Source organism: Amblyraja radiata, chromosome 2, assembly GCF_010909765.2.
Source record: "Amblyraja radiata isolate CabotCenter1 chromosome 2, sAmbRad1.1.pri, whole genome shotgun sequence".
Classification (NCBI taxonomy): domain Eukaryota; kingdom Metazoa; phylum Chordata; class Chondrichthyes; order Rajiformes; family Rajidae; genus Amblyraja; species Amblyraja radiata.
The window spans coordinates 113,662,307-113,684,660 of NC_045957.1; the positions used below are offsets into that span (position 1 = coordinate 113,662,307).

A 22,354-nucleotide genomic window follows, 5' to 3' on the forward strand; every position below is an offset into this window, starting at 1 on the left:
GCACCCTCACTGCCGTCAAATGCTCATCATATGTTAACCCACTCATTCCTGGGATCATTCTTGTAAGCCTTCTGGACCCTCTCCAGAGCCAGCACATCCTTCCTCAGATAGGGTGCCCAAAAGGTCAGGCAACATCTGTGGAGGGAAATGGATGGACAAAGTTTCGGGATGGGACCCAACCTTTCTGTTGTGCTGCTGCAAGTAAGAATTTCATTGTACTGTCTGGGACGCATGACAATAAAACACTCTTGACTCAGACTGGCACAGAAAGAATATTTGATGGTAGTTCTACCCAATGAAAATATCACATCCCTACAAGGATACATACTCAGGCCCCTACTATATATCCCCAAACCACTCTCTTTGATATATGATACTGCTTATAAAGCATCAGTTATTGTTCGAGTGTTCCTCAAATACATATTGAATAAGGCAATGCCTTTGGTACATGCTCCACTTCCTGGCTACTGACTGCTTATCTTCCCAAGGTCACCTGCTGAATCAGATCATTTGCACCTGGGCAACTCCAGCTTCATGTGCCCCACACCAATAACGTCCACTTTCATCATACGTGTGTGTCTGCCACTACCTCAACCTCTCTCAAATCAACCAGAGCTGAAATCGTACCCTGGCATTTGTTGCTTTAAAATTTGACAATGTCCTCCTGCCTGGTCTCCTATCGTACATCCTCTTTAAATTTCAACTCATCCAAAGGTCTGCTGCCCAACTCACGCCAGGACACATTCACTCATCAATGCCTGTGCTCTGCTCCAAGAGAGGGGACCTCATTGAAACATACCGAATAGTGAAAGGCCCGGATAGAGTGGATGTGGAGAGGATAATTCCACAAGTGGGAGAGTCTAGGACCAGAGGCCATAGTCTCAGAATAAAAAGATGTACTTTTAAAAAGGTGAGGAGGAATTTCTTTAGTCACAGGGTGGTTAATCTGTGGAATTCATTGCCACAGACAGCTGTGGAGGCCGTCATTGTGTATTTTTAAGGCGCAGGTTGACGGATTCTATATTAGTCATACTAAGATTAGAGTCCTTAGCAAGGGTGTCAGGGGTTATGCGAAGAAGATGGGGTTCAGAGAGAAAGATAGATGTCATGATTAAGCATTATTCTCAACAGTGAAACTCGTACATATTTCATCTGCTGTCCTCAGGAAGCCAATTCCTTAAATATTTGAAATAGCCTTTTCAATAGCTCAATCAATTTGTTTAACAAACAACTGAGTCTGATTTTCACATGTCTAGAAAAGAACAGCAGATGCTGGTTTACACCGAAGTTAGACACAAAATGCTAGAGTAACTCAGTGGGTCAGGCAGCATCTCTGAAGAAAAGGAACAGGTAATATTTCAGGTCGAGGCCCTTCCTCGGTTTAGTTGTTTAGTTTAGTTTAGAAATTCAGCGCTGAAACAGGCCTTTGGCCCACTGAATCCACGCCGACCAGCGATCCCTGCACACTAACAATATCCTACATACACAAGGAAAATGTACAATCTTACCCAAGCCAACTAACCTTCAAACCTGTACGTCTTTGGAGCATGGGAGGAAACTGGAGCTTGCGGGGAAAACCCATGTAGTCATGGGTAGAACGTACAAGCTTCATACAACAATCAGTCTGAAGAATGGTCAATAGACAAAAGACAATAGGTGCAGGAGTAGGCCATTCGGCCCTTCGAGCCAGCACTGCCATCCAATGTGATCATGGCTGATCATCCCCAATCAGTACCCCGTTCCTGCCTTCTCCCCATATCCCCCGACTCTGCTATCTTTAAGAGCCCTATCGAGCTCTCTCTTGAAAGCATCCAGAGAACCTGCCTCCACCGCCCTCTGAGGCAGAGAATTCCACACACTCACAACTCTCTGTGAGAAAAAGTGTTTCCTCGTCTCCGTTCTCCAGGGATATTGCTTGAACCACTGAGTTACTCCAACATTTTGTGCCTTTCCTTGACAATTTCCATCCCCTCTGTACATCTGACAATATTCTCTGTAAAATATATCCATACTGTAGCTCCATCGCAATTTTAGTAGTTACAGTGGTGAAGCTCTACGAGAGCTTTTGATTAAGAAACACTTGCATTTTAAAAGTTTCATCCTTGTTTTGAAAATGTCTCCTTGGCATTGGGACGGCATGGTGGCGCAGCGGTAGAGTTGTTGCCTTACAGCGCCAGAGGCCCGGATTCAATCCTGACTGCGGGTGCTGTCTGTATGGAGTTTGTACATTCTCTGAGGCCACGTGAGTTTTCTCCGGGTGCTCCGGTTTCCTCCCACACTTCAAAGGCGTACAGGTTTGTAGGTTAATTTTGCTTTGGTAAAAATTGTAAATTGTCCATCATGTGTAGGATAGAGCTAGAATACGGGTATCGCTGGTTGGCGCGGACTTGGTGGGCCGAAGGGCCTGTTTCAACACTGTATCTCTAAGATAAAGTCTAAAAAACGATTTCCCTTCCCCATTTCTGCTTCCTTCCACACTTTCACACTACAACCTGCCAAGATCTCTGCTCTACTCCATATCTGGTAGTTTGAACATTCCTGAATTTTAATTGTTCCAACAATATCTTCAGGTGCCCAGTTCTTCTCTGGAATCCCTCGCCACCGTTTTCTCTCACTTTGCGACACTCCTGGTAAATCTCTTTGATCAAACCTTTGGCCTTCTGTCCTAACATCTCCGCAAATAGCATGCTGGTGTAACATAACTATATGTCAGCACGAAAAAAAGCCTATTTATGAAGTTGATCCAAAAAATGTGCCGCTTGAGCTAATAGTTTTCCATTTAATAAATACTAAAGCTACTGAGTGGCACTGAATCGTGTTCCAGCTAAACGGTTGAAGGTAACCAAGATCTGTCTGGCTAAATTGATTTTCCAATAAGCAATTTTTTATATAATTATCTATCTCCAATCTACCATGGCAAAATTATTCCCTTGCATGATTCTAATAACACGACGTGTAACTTTGAAAATGACCACCAATTTACTAAAGCTTCGTCTTTACATTTGATGTGACTTGAATTAGTTCTGGTTCATAAATGCAGTTCAGATAATTATATATGAGAAATAAAAATCACCTTCACTAAACAAAATTATAATTTTCCCCAATAAATATAACAGATTTTGGAAGTGTAAAGATATATGCACCTATAATGTGAATCAGAAATGGAGACTTGGCAAAAGGGTAAGCATGATCTTTGTGGGTTGAAGGGTCCACTTCTGTGCTGTACGACGCATTTGGTATAAGACAGGCGGATAAAATATGGCATCAAAGATGGTTGCAAGAATGGTGTTGGAAGTGCTTATTGTGGTCAATAGTATCAAACAGGGAAGATCAAGAGTGTGTGAGAAGGAACTGCAGATGCTGGTTTAAACTGAAGATATACACAAAAAGCTGGAGGAACTCAGCGGGACAGGCAGCCTCTCTGGAGAGAAGGCAGCATCTCTGGGTGACATTTTGCGTCATGACCTTTCTTCAGACCAGGATCAAGGAGCAGCATTGTTGGTTATTGTTGGCTGGTTCCACATATCATCAATATTCAATGTGCTCTCCTACTTGCTGCCATGAAGAGCACACATCTTGGCTGCTGTCGGGTTTCCCCAACCCAAAATGTCTTCTCTAATCATAAAGTGCTGTTGACGTGATGCCGGCTCAATACTGCCTTTTTTCTCGCTCTCAGGTAAGGGAGATGGGTGGCGCAGCGGTAGAGTTGCTGCCATACAGCGCCAGAGACCTGGGTTTAATCCTGATTACAGTTGCTGTCTGTACGGGGTTTATACCCCCTCCCCGTGGCCACGTGGGTGTTCCCTGGGTGCTCCGGTTTCTTCCACACTCCAAAGACGTAAAGGTGTGTAGGTTAATTGGTAAAACTGTAAATTGTCTCTAAGGTGTAGGATAGTGCTGGTGTACGGGAATCGCTGTTCGGCGGGGACTCGGTGGGCTGAAGGGCCCGTTTCCGTGCTCTCTAAACTAAACCAAACCAAACCAAGATGATGCATATGTTATACCTTGCATTCACATAGCACCCTTAAATGTCACAGCTATTCCAATCTCTAAGTTGTGTCAGGCACATTTCTCAAGTATATTTCCCATGAATGATCCTAATTCTGGAAAGTTATACCTGAAAAGATACTAAGAGATCAAGATCATTTAGTCAAAGGATATGGGAAGAGGTTCAAATCCGATTATCAGGAGAATTTCACAGTATAGATTTAGTTTAGTTTAGTGATACAGCATGGAAACTAGCCTTTCGGCCCACCGAGTCCATGCTGACCAACAATCACCCCGTACAGTAGTTCTATCCTACGCTTAGGACAATTTACATAAGCCAATTAACCTGCAAACCCTGGTGATGTCTTTGGAATGTGGGAGGAAATCAAAGATCCCGGAGAAAACCCATGCAGTCACAGGGAGTACAAACAAAAACTGCATACGGACAGCAGCAGTAGTCAGAGTCGAACCTGAGTCTTTAGCGCTGAAAGGCAGCAACCCTGCCACTTCGCCATCGTGCCACCCTAAATCAGAGCAGGAAACCATTATATTATTAATCCCTCATTTAACATTAAATATTCCTGCAGAAGCACAAACTACATAAGGCTTCCCTGAATATGTCCAAAGCTGAAAATCATGAAATAAGAAATTGCCATTAGATTGACCACCTTGTGTAACTTGGAAACCAAATGCATTATGGTAATGATATATCATAAGTTCATAAGTAATAGAAGCAGAATTACCCATTCGGCCCATCAAGTCTACTCCACCATTCAAAGATGGCTGATCTATCTCTCCCTCCTAACCCCATTCTCCTGCCTTCTCCCCATAACCCTCGACGCCCGTACTAATCAAGTATCTATCAATCTCCGCCTTAATAATATGCATTGACCTGTCCTCCCCAGCTTTCCGTGGCAAATCATCCAAAAACTATACGTAAGAAAATCATTCACATTTAGTTATAGAATACAAGAATGGCACAGTTATTTCCAGCTTGCTTTCTGAAAGATTTGCCAATCAAATAGGCATTATGATAACACACTGGTCCACAGACAAGAAGAATTACATAGGCACTTGATTTGAACACTGACATTAGGTAAGAGTCTGTTCCCCCGTATTGGCAGTTCTGCATTTTTTTCAGTTCCTTTTCTAAAAACTTCCATAGTTACAAACTAGAAGCAGTTCCCATCTACTCTTTAACTTCTCTATTCCTCACCATAGTGTCAAATTAAATGGTACAAGTAACCTGAACATTTTCAACACCCAATAAGAGTTCTTCCTTTCACGTTCCTCAGACATGCCATTCACTTATGGCAGTTAAACCGTCAAAAAATGATCACTCTAATTTTTGTTGGGAGTCGTAGCCAAGATGGAGCAAACATTGAATCATGTAATCATTGCATGTAAATAGATTTATTTATTGAAATCATATTCTATGTTGCTCTTCCAGGGAGATGCTAACTGCATTTTGTTGTCTCTGGACTGTACACTGACAATGACAATTAAAGTTGAATCTGAATCTGAATCTGAATCCATTTGCAGCAATTTGGCCTTTCCCCAGGAACAGCAGGTTAAACCACTTTTAGAATCATACCGCAACGAAACAGGCCCAAATTTCCCCTGCACCATCTACTCCAGTCCTACCTGACTACATTTAGCCCATATCCCACGATCTTTCCTATCCAGGTATCTATCCAAATGTATTTTAAAAGCTGTTGCAGTATCTGCCTCAATTACTTCCCCTAGCAGCTCATTCCAATATACCCACCGTGTGGAAAAAGATGCCTCTCAGATTCCTATCAAATCTTTCCCCTCTCACATTAAACCTATATCTTCTCGTTCTTGATTCCTGCACTCTGGGTAAAAGACTTTGTGAATTTACCATATTTATTCCCCTAATGATTGTATACACCTCCATAAGATCAAATTAATAGACAACTAATTCCTGCTGTAAAATAATAAAAATAACACTCACATAGATTGCCAGATACACCTGGATTCTGAAAATGCAAAGCCAGATTATGTCTGGTCAGAAGATAGACACAAAATGTTGGAGTAACTCAGAGGGGCAAGCATCATCTCTGGAGAGAAGGAATGGGTGACGTTTCGGGTCGAGAACCTTCGTTATGTCTGGTCAGAATGTGGCACAGATAAATTTGCACTAAGTTTAAATTAAAGATGCTGGATTTAAATAGATTGAAAGTACAATTACCATTTTAATTATATATATTATTAAGACAATATTAATGTCAGAGGTTATGGGGAGAAGGCAGGAGAATGGGGTTGGGAGGGAGAGATAGATAGATCAGCCATGATTGAATGGCGGAGTAGACTTGATGGGCCGAATGGCCTAATTTTGCCCCTATCACATGATCTTATGATTAATCTTTCATACGAGGTAATCTGAAGAAGGGTCTCGACCTAAAATCTTGCCTATTCATGCCCTCCCCAGATCCCTGCCTGACACACTGAGTTAACACAGAACAGTACAGCACAGGAACAGGCCCTTCGGTCCACAATGTCTGTGCTGAACATGATGCCAAAGCCAGCTTTTATATGCCTGCACATAATCAATATTCCTCCATCCCTTGCATATCCATAAAAACCCACTATCACATATGCCTCCACCGCCCCTGGCAGCGAGTTCCAAGCACTCACTACTCTCAGTGTAAAAAAACATGACTCACACATCTTCTTTAAACATTGCCCCTCTCACCTAAAAACAATGTCCTCTAGTATTTGATATTTTGTGTTTTGATTAATCTTTCATTGCCAGGACAAGTGTAGTTATGGGCAACACTGGGTACTGACAGTTGAAGGATGAAATGTTGTGTATTTATTGTTTTAAATATACAACTATTCTTCCTGATGCAAGAAAATGTAATCAAACTTTATTTTGAAATAGACATAAGATTCACTACGTGAACATCAATTTAATGGTAATCACCTGTATTTATACAGGAACTTCAAAACAGCAAAGTACCCCACGTTGCCATGCAATTACATTACGGTGGCAGAGCTGCTGCCCCACAGCGCCAGAGACCCGTGTTCGATCCTGACTACGGGTGCTGTCTGTACGGAGTTTGTACGTTCTCCCCGTGACCTGCGTGGCTTTTGTCCGGGTGCTCCGGTTTCCTCCCACACTCCAAAGACGTACAGGTTATAGGTTAATTCGATTCAGTAAGAATTGTAAATTGTCCCTAGTGTGTGGGATAGTGCTACCGTACGGGGATCGCTGGTCAGCGTGGGCCCTGGATGGGCCGAGGGGCTTATTTCCGCGCTGTATCTCTAAACTAAACTAAACTGAACAAAATGCGGTAATACAAAGTATACCACACAATAAGAGGATAAATCTCCGTGGATTTCAAGCTTGTCCGTTCTGAGAGCCGTAATCACTCCCATTTCTCTTGAAACTCCCCTGCCGTTCACTTTTCTGAGAGATATGTGGTACAGCCAAGAAATGTATTTACCCTCTGCAGTATAGTGGCAGCAGGAACCCCGTGATAACACTCGAACCACTTCACGCTAGCTTTTGACCAGCCTTCATATCTTACAAACGTTGAAAGTTAAGGGCCTGTCCCACTTAGGTGATTTTTTAGGCGACTGCTAGCGACTAGGACAATGGAATTCACCGAAGTCAGCACCGGCGACAACCTACGACAGCCCAAATTGTCGCCACTGTCGACGAAAAATGTTCAACATGTTGAAAATCTTTCGGCAGTCGTCTGTAGTCGCCTAAAAATTTAGCCTAAGTGGCACAGGCCCCTTAAGTCCAATCACTTTTGGCAACAGCAACTTTAAATTGCAGCAAGGAATCCCCATGATCTCCTGTGGATACAAAACCTCACAGTAAATTGTAGGAAGGAACTACAGATGCTGGTTTAAACTGAAGATAGACACAAAAAGCTAAAGTAATTCAGCGGGACAGGTGGCATCTCTGGAGAGAAGGAATGGGCGACATTTCGGGTCAAGACACTTCTTCAGACAAAAGGCCTCAACCCGAAACGTCACCCATTCGTTCACTCCTGAGATGCTGCTTGTCACGCTGAGTTACTCCAGCTTTTTGTGCCTATCTCACATTAAATTTGATATTACCACATTCTACCAAGCACATCAGACACCTGGCTAAGAATGTGATGTGGGTGCTAGGCTGGTCAAAATTAATTGAAACATGATTATGGGACTAAGAACTGACCGAAGCAACTGTTTCAGAGCCAGAACTTCCCATTCTGATAAGTGATAACTATCAAGTAACACCATGTGGAAATTTAATGTTAAAAATAATTGTGGATTTTCGTACATTTAAAAGTTTGTTAAAGGTAGACACAACATGCTGGAGTAACTCAGCGGGACAAGCAGCATCTCTGGAAAGAAGGAATGGTCATAAGGTCATAAGTTATAGGAGTAGAATTAGGCCATTCAGCCCATCAAGTCTACTCCGTTATTCAATCATGGCTGATCTATCTCTCCCTCTTAACCCCATTCTCCTGCCCTCCCTATAACCTCTGATACCTGTACTAATCACAAATCTATGTATCTCTGCCTTTAAAATATCTACCGACTTGACCTCGACAGCCTTCTGTGGCTAAGAATTCCACAGATTCTCCACGCTCTGACGAAAAAAGAATTTCCTCATCTCCTTCCAAAAAGAACGTCCTTTAATTCTGAGGCTATAACCTCGTCCTAGACTCTCCCACAAGTGGAAACATCCTCTCCACATCCACACTATCCAAGCCTTTAACTATTTTTTATATTTCAATTAGGTCCCCCCTCATTCTTCTAAACTCCAGTGAGGAAAGGCCCAGGGGCTGACAAACACTCATCATAGGTTAACCTACTCGTTCCTGGGATCATTCTTGTAAACCTTCTCTGGACCCTCTCCAGAGCCAGCACATCCTTCCTCACATATGGTGCCCAAAGTTGCTCACTTTTTAACTACAGAACACAAAGCATTTCAGTTTCAGAGAAAATGTACATCTGATGCATCGATAGAAGAATCTCTTCTGGCAAAATGTGAAACACACAATACTCAGAAGTACAATACCAAATCATCCCCTTGCCTTGCTCACTCAGATGCAAAAAAAAAAGCCGCATTCTGACTAAACCGTTTTTCTTTATATTAAAAAAATCTGCAGAGATTATAAAGCTTTCTATTTTCCTGAGTTTCAGATCAAAACATTAGTGAGGTATTAATTTGTAAATGTTACCTTGGAATGATTGGATGGCTCTGTCCACCAGCTCCTCCACAGAGTAACTAGCCAGCTCTCCTCTCGCATGCTTGGTTTTGCAGTATGTGCAAGCATTCAGGCATCTGCAGCAATCACAACAGTACACTTTTCACTCTAAATGGCAGCAAAATTTAAGACATTCAGTGAAAGGAAATTAGGAGGCTAAATCATGTTTCTCATTATGTATTCAATCTGTATATAAGTCCGATCAAAGATGAGGTCTCCAAAGAGGTATATAGTAGGCATATGGAAACGAAGGGAATAGAGGGACATGGATCATGTGCAGGAACATGAGATCAGTTTAACATGGCATCCTGATTGTGCAAACATTGTGGGCCGAAGGGCCTGGCCCTAGGCTGTACTGTTCTATGTTCAATGTTCCATTAATTTTAGACAAATAGTTTTATTTTAATACTCAACCAATAAATTCATGTTTCAGTTTTGTGGGAAGGATAGCAAACTGTATAACTCTAAAGCAAATAACTTTATTCCTGTCCCATCTCCTCATATGCACACCCACCAGTGAAAATGGGCATTTTTGTCTACCTTTAAGGGCCTGTCCCACCAGCAAGCGATTGCATGCGTCTAGCGCGACCAAACGTGGTGGCTTGAGGCGTACGGCCTCGCGAGGCCGGTCCCACTTCCAACCGCGGAGCCGTCTGGAGTTGTGCGGGGCTGGTCCCGACATCATACTCACCAATCAGCTGGGCAGGAGGCGGGCCGACTGAATTTGGACGTCGCACGGCGTCGGGTGGTTACATCATCACGCAACGGCACTCGCTAGGCGTAAGCCGTCAAGACGCTGCGTACGGCGTCAAGACGCTGCGTACGCCCGTCAAGACGCTGCGTACGCCCGTCAAGACGCTGTGTACGCCCGTCAAGACGTTGCGTACGGCCTCAATGCGGCTGCGGGCCGACAGGCCGTTGTCGCACGGAAATTTTGGACAGTGTCAGTTTTTTGGAGCCCCGCGCGATGTCGGGACCAGCCCCGCACAACTCCATACGCCTCCGGCGATCATAGTGGGACCGGCCCCGCGAGGCCGTACGGCTCCAGCGACCACGTTAGGTCGCGCTAGCCGCATGCAGTCGCGTGCTGGTGGGACAGGCCCTTTACTTATAAAGTATACATAACTGACAATGTGACACAGGGTCATAGAAAGAACATTTTCTTCAATATTAATTCAGGAATTTGTATCCCATTACGATTACAAATCCTGCGACCATTTGGTTGAATCGTCTTTCAGTGTTTGAAATGTTACATGCAAGTTTCTATGTCAACGATACATATTATAGGCTTAAGAGATGAACATTTAAATATTAACTACATTCACAGAAATACAGTAGCTCAACACACTATACTGACTTCAACAGAATTGTCCTTTCTCAATTTTTATCTCAACTATTTCTGTTTATTCTTAACAATGTTCCACCTTTATTTCCCAAAATGAAAGAACTGGAACTCAAAGTGGTTACTTTTAATAACTTTTGAACATGCACATCAAAATATTAACCTTTGAAATGGTATTATTATATTTATTGAGGACAAGACAAATCAGTCTGAATAATCAATCCATCTGAAGAAGGCTCCCGAACCGAAACGTCACCTGTCCAATTTCTAAAGAGATGCTGCCTGACCCACTGAGTTATTCCAGCATTTTGTGTCAATGTTTGGTATAAACCAGCATCTGCGATTCCTTATTATTAAAATAGGACAACAGATTAATTTGTTTTCTGACTTTTAACACATAAACGATCAGATTTTAAACTATTAAGCACCAGATAGTTTCAATTGAATTACCTGGCTTCTGTTAAAAATAGTTCCTTGTGCAGATTGTGGAGTCATAGAGGTTACATTGTGGAAACAGGCCCTTTGGCCCAACTTGCCCACACAGGCCAACAATGTCCCAGCTGCACAAGTCTCACCTGGCTGCCATTGGTCCATATCTCTCCAAACCTATCCTATCCATGTCCCTATCTAACTGTTTCTTAAACAATGGGATAGTCCTGGCCTCAACTGCTTCCGCTGGCAGCTTGCACCATACACCCACCACCTTCTGTGTGAAAAAGTTACCCCTCGGATTCCTATTAAATCTTTTCCCCTTCACCTATTTCCTCTGGTCCTCGATTCCTCTACTCTGGGCAAGAGGCTCTGTGCATCTACCCGATCTATTCCACTCATGTTTTTGTATACCTCTATAAGATCACCCCTCATCCTCGTGAGCTCCATGGAATAGAGACCCAGCCTACTCAACCTCTCCCTGTAGCTCACACCCTCTAGTCCTGGCAACATCCTCGTAAATCCTTTTTGAACCCTTTCAAGCTTGACAATATCTTTCCTATAACATGGTGCCCAGCACTGAACACAATATTCTAAATGCGGTCTCACCAACGTCTTATACAACTGCAACATGACCTCCCAACCTCTATACTCAATACTCAGTGTCAAAAGCCTTTTTGACCACCTTTATCTACCTATGACTCGACCTTCAAAGAACCATGCACCTGTACTCCTAGAACCCTCTGCACTACAATACTACCCAGGGGCCTACCATTTACTGTGTAGGTCCTGCCCTTGCCCATCCAAATGCCTGTATAACCTATCCCTCAGAATACTCTCTAGTAACTTTCCAACTACAGATGTTAAGCTCACCGGCCTAGTTTCCCACCATTTTTCCTGCAGCTCTTCTTGAAAAGAGGCACATTTGCCACCCTCCAGTCTTCCGGCACCTCTCCTGTATTTAAGGACAACTCGTAAATTTCAACCAGGGCTTCCGCAATTTCCCCACAATGTGGTGCTGGCTCGAAGGGCCGAATGGCCTACTCCTGCACCTATTGTCTATTGTTCTCGGATACATCTGATCAGGCCCTGGAGATATGTATACCTTCATACACAACAGTACCTTCAGTACTTCTTCGACGGTAACACTGACTGCTCTCAAGACACTTCCATTGACTGCCTTACTGACCGTCTTACTGTCTTTCTCCTCGGGAAATACAGAGGAGAAATACTCATTGAGAACTTTGCCCATCTCCTGTGGCTCCACACAGAGGTGACCGCTTTGATTCCCGAGAGGTCCCACTCTCTCTCGTGTTACCCTTTTCCCCCTGAATTATTAGACTTACTAATACTCCGTCTTGAGAGTTAAACTTGAAATAATTGAGCTGGGATTTCCTTCACTGGTTGAGAATAACCATTAAGAACAACTATAAAATATATTGGGTTTTGCATAGGTACCATTTTTGTGAGCACTTATCAGATGTCAACGCCTGACCTACTTTTGAAGCAAGGAAGAGTCCACCTCAGCGGAAAACATAAAGACTTGTTTCAGGTCGAAACCCTTCTTCAGACTGACCCTAAACGTCTCCCAATCCTTCTATCCAGAAATGCTACTTTTCCCGCTGAGTCACTCTAGCATTTTGTGTCTATCTTCACCCTTTTAATAAAGTAAGCTCCATTTCATTCAGATTTTTAAATGATTAAACATTCGATTCAGGAATATAATGTTCCATTCATTAATGTTCAGGAGTATAATGTCCCATTGCCTTCCTCAGACTGATTGTAAGGGGAGGGGGCTTGGGTAGCTTACAACCCAAAGGTATGAACATTGAATTTTAAATCGCCTCTGAATAAACACCCCTCCCCTCCAATCCACAGTGTACAGATACATGAAAAAGGGAATAATGTGAATAACGTTTAGTGCAAAATAAAGTCCACTAAAGTCTGATCATAGATAGTTGAAGGGTCTCCAATGAGGTAGATATTAGCTCAGGGCTGCTCTCTAGTTGTTGGTAGGATGGTTCAGTGGCCTGATAACAGCTGGGAAGAAACTGTCCCTGAATCTGGAGGTGTGCGTTTTCACACTTCTATACCCTTTGCTTAATGGGACGGGGAGAAGAGGGAGTAGCCGGGGTGTGACTTGTCCTTGATTATGCTGCTGGCCTAGCCAAGGCAGCGTGAGGTGTAAATGGGTCAATGGAAGGGCGGTTGGTTTGTGTGATGGTCTTGGATGGAGCTGTTCCCAAACTATGCAGCGATGCATTCCAATAAAATGCGTTCTACGGCGCATCAGTATAATTTGGTGAGAGTTGTAAGGGACATGCCTCCTAAGCCTTCTCAGGAAGTAGAGGCATTGGTGTGCTTTCTTGGCCATTGCTTCAAAATGGGTGGTCCAGGAGAAGTTGTAAGTGATATTTACTCCTAGAAATTAGAAGCTTTCAGCCATCTCTTCTTCATCGCCATCAATACAAACCGGAATGTGTGTAAAGCTTTGCTTCCTGCAGATGATCACTATCTCCTTTGTCTTGCTGACATTGAGAGAGATTCATTGCTGACATTGACTGATATCGTCATCGGGTGGTGCCGCTCGCGGCAGCCTCGTCAGCAGTTTGTCCGTCATTTCACCCTTTTGTTATTTTTTTAGCGTGTCAAAAGTATGTTTTAAAAGGTTTCTTGGTCTTTTTTATGTGGGGTGGGGGGGAGGGGAGAAGAGGGGAAACCGTTTCCCAGTCACTTCCTGGTCAGAGATGCGTCTTTTCTCCGAGTCACATCTTCGCCCCCCCCACCTCGCGGCTTACCATCTGGACTGCCGCGGCCTTTCCTGCCGGAGAGCAGCCAGAGCTTCAGCAGCGGCGCAGCACTGAATTCCATCGCGGAGCAGGACGATACCTTACCGGGGAGCACCATGTTGGAGTGTTGGGCCTGCTGATTAACACCGTGGAGCTTTGGTTTGTGGAGCTTCCAGCCATGGCCTGCACTGACTTTAACATCGTGGAGTCCTGGGATCTTTTGCCGAGGGTCGCCAGTGTTGAATCTCCGCCCAGCTCGGCCTGTGGACTTCGGGAGCCGCCGTCTTCGGTAAGAAGTGGCCGATTCGGAAACTCCAAGCCGCGAGTGTGTTCTTCCGTTCCGACGCCGGAGTTCCGATCATCCCGGCGAGAGGGCCTGAACATCGGGCCGCCGTAGCGGCGACTGCGGAGGGCTCAAAGGCCCCGACCACGGGTGAACAAGGAGGAAGATGTCTGAACTTTATTGCCTTCCCTAACAGTGGGAAACGTTGATTCCACTGAGGGGGATGTTTATGTTAAATCCTATTGTGCATTGTGTTCTTTTATTTGTATGGCTGTATGGTAATTCAAATCTCACTGTGACAATAAATGTAACTTGAATTTGAAGGTTATTAAGAATTTTTATTCTTCAATGATGAAGGTATCTTCACAACTATATCAGAAGGATGTAGAGCCTCAACATTACCTCCCTGTTTTTGAATAAAAGCCCTCTTGAAATAAATGCTAGCATTGAGTTTAGTTTTTTTACTACCGATTCGACTTGCAGTTTAACAGTTTGGGAATCCTGTATCAGCACTCCCAAGTCTCTTTGCACCTCCGATTACTGGATTCTCACCCCATTTAGAAATGAGTCTAAACCTTTATTCCTACTGAAATGAATGACTCCACACTTTGCTACACTTTATTCCATCTGCCACTACTCTGCCCACTCTCCCAACCTGTCCTAGTCCTTCAGCAGAGTCCCTGCTTTCTCTACACTACCTGCCCCTCCACCTATTTTCGTATCATCCGCAAACTTTGCCACAAAGCCTTCAATCCCCTCATCCAAATCATTAATGTACAACGTGAAGAGTAGCGGCCCCAGCACCGAGCCCTGTGAAACCCCACTGGTCACTGGTCCACTCCACTAGTCACAGTAAATTGCCCCGTGTATAGGTGAGAGGTAGAGTCGGTGAGGACTTCATTTGAATGTGGGAGTATAAAAAGGGCTTAAATAAATGAAGCAAATCAGAGTTGATGGTTGTCATGGATTCAGTGAGCCAAAGTTCCTGTCCTCCATGACTCTTTGACTCGACATTATATTAAAAAAAACATACCCATATATTCAGACTCATACAGTGTGAAAGCAGGTCCTTCGTCCAACTCGCTCACACCGACCAACACGTCCCATCCACACTAGTTCCACCTGCCTGCGTTTGGCCCATATCCCTCTAAACCAATTCTATCCTTGTACTTGTCTAATTGCTACAACTACCTTCTCCAGCAGCTCGTTCCAACCACAGGTTCTTGATTCCCCCGCTCTGGGCAAGAGACTCTGAATGTCCACCCAATCCATTCCTCTCATTGTTCTATACACTTCTCAAAAACCTTTAATAATTAAAATAATTAAAATCATTAAACGAAGCAACTGATTAAAATGTTAAACCAACTTATTCAGTGCAGCCATTTTTGTCCTTTCAGATGAATGAGTTCTCTGTCCAGGCTTGGTTCAGACAGTAGGTTCTGGGGAATTCAGCAAGTTCATCCTTCACCCTTGTATAGCATCTGACAAACAGAATCAGGACACACAGCCAGATTCTGACACACAGCCAGGGTCTGCCAGCACAGCCCGGCAGGCAAGTCTGGGACTCTCTCGTTCGTGCAGGAATCCCAAAAGTGCTGATGCTTACAAGACCAAATGCTGGATAAAGGTTCTCGGTGGAATTCACGATATTTCACACTAACTTCTGACCCAAAATCAGATTAACAAGAATAATTGCACTAAACACAAAATCTATTATTCAAATCGCTATTATTACAACTGCTGACCTTGCCATTGTTACATTAGCAGCTTGTGGCCAAAGGAAATCGAAAGGAGATGCTTTATTTTTTTTTAATATCTTTCGTCAATGAAACATTTATGAATACAATGGAATAAATCATTAATGTTTCTTTGACCAGAACCTATGAGTTCTAGGAGCACAATTAGGCCATTCAGTCCATCAAGTCCACTCCGTCATTCAATCATGGCTGATCTATCTTTCTCTCCTAAACCCATTCTCCTGCCTTCTCCCCATAACCCCTGACCCATAACAATCAAGAACCTGTCAATCTCGACCTTAAAAATATCCATTGACTTGGCCTCCACAGCCGTCTGTGGCAAAGAATTCCATAAATTTGCCATCCTCTGACTAAATAAATTCCTCCTCATCTCCTTTCTAAAGGTACGTCCTTTTTTTCAGAGGCCATGGCCTCTGGTCCTAGACTCTCTCACTAGTGGAAACATCCTCTTCATATGCACTCTATCCAGGCCTTTCACTATTCGCTACTTTTCAATGATGACCCCCAAAAGGATTGACAGAAATAGTTACCATGTACCTGTCCCAATTGGTAAATTGGTAAATTGCAGCTGTTTTCCTACGAGTGGGTGACAAAGTCCTTTTAAATATTAGAAGTGGCAAGCTCAAAGCTATATCTGTCACTTGACCTGGTCCTGCATAACTATGCAAGTTGGCAAGACCACATGTACTGACAAATGGAGTTACAAGAAACGGAATGGTGCTTAAATCTTGCACAGAACACAAAGTGCTGGAGTAACTCAGCGGAACAGGCAGCAATCTCTGGAGGACATGGATAGTTGCGTTTAATTCAGTTTAGTTTAGAGATACAGCATGGAAACAGGTCCTTCAGCCCACCAAGTCCACGCATTTATCAATCACCTGCTCACACCAGTTTCATGTTGTCTCACTTTCTCATCCACTCCACACATAATAGAGGCAATTTACAGAAGCCAATTAACCAACAAATCTACAGGTCTTTGGGATGTGCGAGGAAATCGGAACATCAAAGGAACCACATGCGGGCACAGGGTGAACGTGCAAACTGCAGAGACACCACCGGAGGTCAGGATCGAACCCCGATCTCGGGCGCTGTGAGGCAGCAGCTCTACCAGCTGCGCCACTGTGCTGCCCCAGATAAACTGATAATCGCAGATAAGATGACAGTCCATGATTCAAAATGTCGTTTCATCCAAAAGTATACTTACATTGCGTTTCTGCAAAATGATTTAATTTTGCAAAAAACAAATTAGGGGAAAACAAAGCAAAAAAAACCCCAGAGCTGCTCAAAACCTGGTGCAAGATAACTATGATTGTATAATTCAGGGAGCACCGCGCCTTTTCAAGGCAGTGGGAAAATCCCCTAATCCAGGAATTTAAATAGTCAGAAAAAATAAGTGTAACTTCTGAACTTTTCACTGATGTTCAGGATTTCATATAAGTGCCAGTAATATTATTAAATCTGGCTGCATGGTTAACTTAATATTTGTGTATTCTCAGGGTGGTGATCATTTGGTCTGTTAATTATGTACAGTTCCCTTTCTAACTACAAACTTCCACCTATTTAAGGATATTAATTCTTGTCTGAAAAGCACCTCCTGTTAAAGCCACAATGGATATTTCATGATTGATTTCTTGTTGGTACCAAATTATACCAATGTTTTTTTATAAGCCTCTGTTTCACACAATTGTTAGAGAGGAACCTTAACATGTAATTATTCTCAAAAAGTCAGTTCAAGGCAAAATAAACAAATTTAGTCATTCCAAATTGTAACATAAGTTTATTTTGCAGTTGAGCCAATGTCACCTCTTGGTATTGCACGATAAATTATGATTTGTGTAATAATAAATCAAAGAGGGGCATTGAGAAAATAATCATGCCTCCAGTGATATTGTTCAGCAACATTAGGGCGGCAGGGTGGTGCAGTGGTAGAGTTACTGCCTTACAGACGTGGGTTTGATCCTTCGACCCCCACGCCGACCAGCGATCTCTCCACACTAACACTATCCTACACACATTAGGGACAATTTACATTTATACCAAGCCAATTAACCTACAAACCTGTATGTCTTCGGAGTGTGGGATGAAACCAAAGATCTGGGAGAAACCCCACACGATCATGGGGAGAACGTACAAACTTCTTGCCGACAGCACCCGTAGTCAAGATCGAACCCAGGTCTCTGGCGCTGTAAGGCAGTAACCCTTCCACTGTGCCACTGTGCCACCCCTTTATCTTCCAATCACTTGCTCAGCTTTGTGCCGCCTCCATTTCTACTTTTCCAGCTTTCTCCCCACAACTCCAACCAGTCTGAAGAAGGGTCCCGACCTGAAACGTCACCTGTCCATTCCCTCCAGAGATGCTGCCTGACCCGCTGAGTTGTTCCAGCACTTTGCGTTTTACTCAAGATTCCAGCATCTGAACTTCCTTGCATCTCCACAGATTACAAGATGTATTCATAAGGTGACGACCAGTTTGCCATGTAAAGAGGCTAGGTCTGCATTTTCTGGAGTTTGGTAGATTAAGAGGAGACCACACTGAAACTTACAGAATCGAGAACCAGAGGACATAGGTTTAACATGAGGGTGAAAAGATTTAATAAGAATCTGAGGGGTAACTTTTTCATGCAAAGGGTGGTAGATGCATGGACCATGCTTCCAAAGGAGGTAGTTGAAGCAGATACTATCGCAACGTTTAAGAAACATTTAGACAGGTACATGGATAGGACAGATTTAGAGGGATCTGGGCCAAACGCAGATGGGTGGGGCTAGACTAGACGTAATGGCCAGTGTGGGCAGGTTTGGCCGAAGGGCCCATTTCCTATGAATTAGACTCTAATTCTAACAAGGCTCAACATGTTGGGTTCAGGGAGGATGCTCAGAGCTGGGAGTCATGGCTGCAGGAACAAAGGCCACCTTGTTCAAGACTTGGTGAGGAGAAATATTTTTACTCAAGCAGTAGTTAATCTTTGGCATTCTCTACCCAGGAGGGCTGGGGAAGCTCAATCACTGAGTTCATTCAGGACATCGGTAGATGTTTGAATATTAAGGGAATCGGGGGCTATGGGGATAGTGCAGGAAAAGGCTATGATTTTGATAAATAGCAAAGCAGCTTCAAAGAGCCAGCTGAAATATTTCTTGTTTCCTTTTCTAATAATATGGAATTTTCACACTTTTCTGGCAAGGCTATTACCTGTCAGGGAAAAAGGCAGGCAAAGCTGCAAATTGGCTATATTTATTAGTCTATCAAGTAAACGGTGCTTAATCCCAATTAATGCAGTCACAAATTAAAGCAATCATTTTCTTCCTGACAAGTTAGAAAAGCATTTAACGGGAGTTGTAAGGGTATTAACTGTGGGGATATTGGACAGGAGTTAAGAGTGAAGAGTGCATAATTGCCAGATGCATAGTATGGGTGTCAGAGATTATGGGGAGAAGGCAGGAGAATGGGGTTAGGAGGGTGACATAGATCAGCCATGAATGGCAGAGTAGACTAGATGGGCCAAATGACCTAATTCTGCTCCTATCACTTATGACCTTATGACCGATGCACCAGGACCAACGCAGTCTGAACAAGGGTTTTGACCCAAAACGTCTCCCAATCCTTCAATCCAGAGATGCTACTTGTCCCGCTGAGTTACTACAGCAGTTTGTGTCTATCTTCACTCTTTTAATGAAGCAAGCTCCTTTTCATTCTGATCTTTAATTGATTAAATATTAGATTCAGGTGTATAATATACCATTCATTAATGTTCTGGAGTATAATATTCCATTGCTATATTGGAGGGGTTGTGCTGATAGACCCAGCATACACTCAGATTCAGACATACACCTAGAACCGAACCACACTCAGATGTCACACAAAACGGCTGCACGGTGGCGCAGCGGTAGAGTTGCTGACTTACAGTGCTTACAGCGCCGGAGACTCAGGTTCAATCCCGACTACGGGTGCTGTCTGTACGGAGTTTGTACGTTCTCCCCGTGACCGCGTAGGTTTTCTCAGAGATCTTCAGTTTCCTCCCACACTCCAAATACGTACAGGTATGTAGGTAAATTGGCTTGGTAAATGTAAAAATTGTCCCTAGTATGTGTAGGATAGTGTTAATATGTGGGGATCCAGTGGGCCGAAGGGCTTGTTTCCGTGCTGTATCTCTACAAAACCCAGCACACACTCAGACCTCAGATTCCGTTTGTGAAACTTGTAACCTAACGATATGAACACTAACACTTAAGCCCCTGTCCCACTTAGGAGACCCAAACAGCAACCTCTGGTGACCTTGCCCGCCACCCAAGGTTTCCATGAGGTCACCGGAGGTTTTGGTCACTCTCCCGAATGGTCGAAAGTGGTTTCCGCGTGGTCGAGGCTTCATCTAGATTGCTGCTATTTTTTCATCATGATTAAAACCGGCCTCGACTAAAAATAGGTTGCCGTTTTGAAAATCGATCATTTTTTAGTCGCAGGTCTAGTCGATGCCGGTTTTCTTCATAGTCGAGGAAGGTTTTCAACATATGCGTGGGAGGTGGTAGGAGGTTGCAGGTCACCTCGACCTTGATTTTTTTTTTGGGTGGCGGGGCAAGGTCACCAGAGGTTGCTGTTTAGGTCAGGAACAGGGGCTTGGGTGACTAACCTACAACAGTTTCCCTTTTCCTACCTCTCTTCCCTGTGCCCCCTCCCGGGAGTGCAACATTTATCCCTTTCCCCTTCCCTCCATACACCTAGATTCCTTCTTCTGGATTCACATTTTGTGCTTCTTCTATCTTTATCTCACACTTTTTGCCTTTTCATCTCTGGTCTTTGTCCACCCACCTACCTATCAACTTCCCCCCCTCACCTATATCCACCTGTCACTTGCCCAACTTTGGCCCACCCCCACCTCTCATCCAGCTTTCTCCGCCCCCCTCCCACTACAATTAGTCCAAAGAAGGGTCATGACCCGAATCGTTACCTATCCATGTTCTCCAGAGATGACCCGCTGAGTTACTCCAGCACTTTGTTTCTTTTTTTTTGTAAACCAGCATCTGCAATTCATTCTGTCCTCAGCTTCACATTGAGGTTTGAAGACATAGAACTAAAATCATCAAAGGAAGAAATGCAAAAATAGCCTTATTCAACCATGCAAAGGCATAATGGTCACGATCTGTTCATACTTTTAAAATGCCTTTGTAAAAACCACTCCAAGATCACTTACGCAAACTCATGGCATGGTCGCCCGAGTGTTTGAACTTTCAGGTGGCTGATTAAAAAAGAGGAAAGACATCGATGTTCAAGACTGATCACAGAAGGACGATAACCTCCACAAACAAAGCTCCAAGCATCCTAAGATGGTGATAGCATGGGGTGAAAATGGTCGCAGCATCATAAGTCAATGAAATCACAAAATAAATCTCGCAAATGGCATTAACCCCGTGGTGTATTTTCCGGTGTGCTGTGCATTTGGCAACCTCGTTCAATTAAAGCTGGAGCTCTTGAAAATAAATTGCATCCTGAAGTACTGCTGAATATTTGATGGGTATATTTTAAAGAAGCTCACCCAGTATTGATGGAGATGATCTCTATCAAAGGGTTTTTCCTAATCTTTGGCAGATCCAGTCGAGCTCCCCCCAGCCGTTTCCCCTTTTCCTTCTTTTGACCCAGTAGTCTCACAGAGTGACCTGCAAAACAAAATGCGCCCTTACATTTCAGTCCAAAATTCCAATTTAAAACAGCAATTTTCATATTCGAATAAATATAATGCTGTGAGAAAGAAGTTTTAAAAAAATCTCACACCAGGCATTTTTTGATTTGACATTAAGAATTAATCGTTAAATATATGATGCGTACAAAATGATGAGATGAATAGATCGGGTGGACACACACAGAGTTTCTTGTCCAGTAGGGGAATTGAGAACCAGAGGGCATAGGTTTAAGGTGCGGGGGCAAAAATTTAATAGGAACCTGAGGGGTGACTTTTTCAAGCAAAGTGTATGGGGTGTATGGAATGAACTGCCGGAGGAGGTAGTTGAGGCAGGTACTATTGTAATGTTTAAGAAACATTTAAACAGGTCCATGAACAGGACCAGTTTAGAGGGATATGGGTCAAATCCAGGCAGGCGAGACTAGTGTAGATGGGACATGTTGGCCTGTGTAGGCAAGTTGGGCTGAAGGGCCTGTTTCCATGCTGTATGACTCAGACTCTATATTTTGGTCACCAAGCACATGCTTTAAAACAATGAGCATGTCTTGTAATTCTTGCCCCATTCTCTCTTGGTAAACTCCTAAACAATCAGTAAATATATGAAAACGAATTGGCTGTTTTTTAAATTATCATGCAATTATAATTTGTCAAATGCATTATGACTTTCCAAATACTGACTTGCAAAAACAATTCTGCTGTTCCTTTTCTATTCACATATCCAGTTTAAATGCATTTAAAAGACATTTGGACAGATTCATGGTTAGGAAATGTTTGGAGGCCAAATGCAGGCAAATAGGACTAATTTAGATGTGGCCTCTTGGTCAGCATGGACAAGCTGGGTCGAAGTGCTTATTTCTACACTGT

General features: G+C 43.4%; 1 protein-coding gene across 3 annotated transcripts in view; it reads right to left on the reverse strand.

Annotated features, from left to right (window-relative positions):
• cdkal1 (CDK5 regulatory subunit associated protein 1 like 1) overlaps nucleotides 1–22,354 on the reverse strand; it is a 553,618-nt gene that overhangs the window by 376,127 nt on the left and 155,137 nt on the right. For all 3 annotated transcript variants that reach the window (XM_033013633.1, XM_033013634.1, XM_033013635.1), the window contains exons 7-8: nucleotides 21,347–21,467; nucleotides 9,195–9,298 (exon numbers count right to left, since the gene is read on the reverse strand). In XM_033013633.1, the coding sequence (XP_032869524.1) occupies nucleotides 9,195–9,298; nucleotides 21,347–21,467 (225 nt within the window). The remainder of the gene's footprint in view (nucleotides 1–9,194; nucleotides 9,299–21,346; nucleotides 21,468–22,354) is intronic.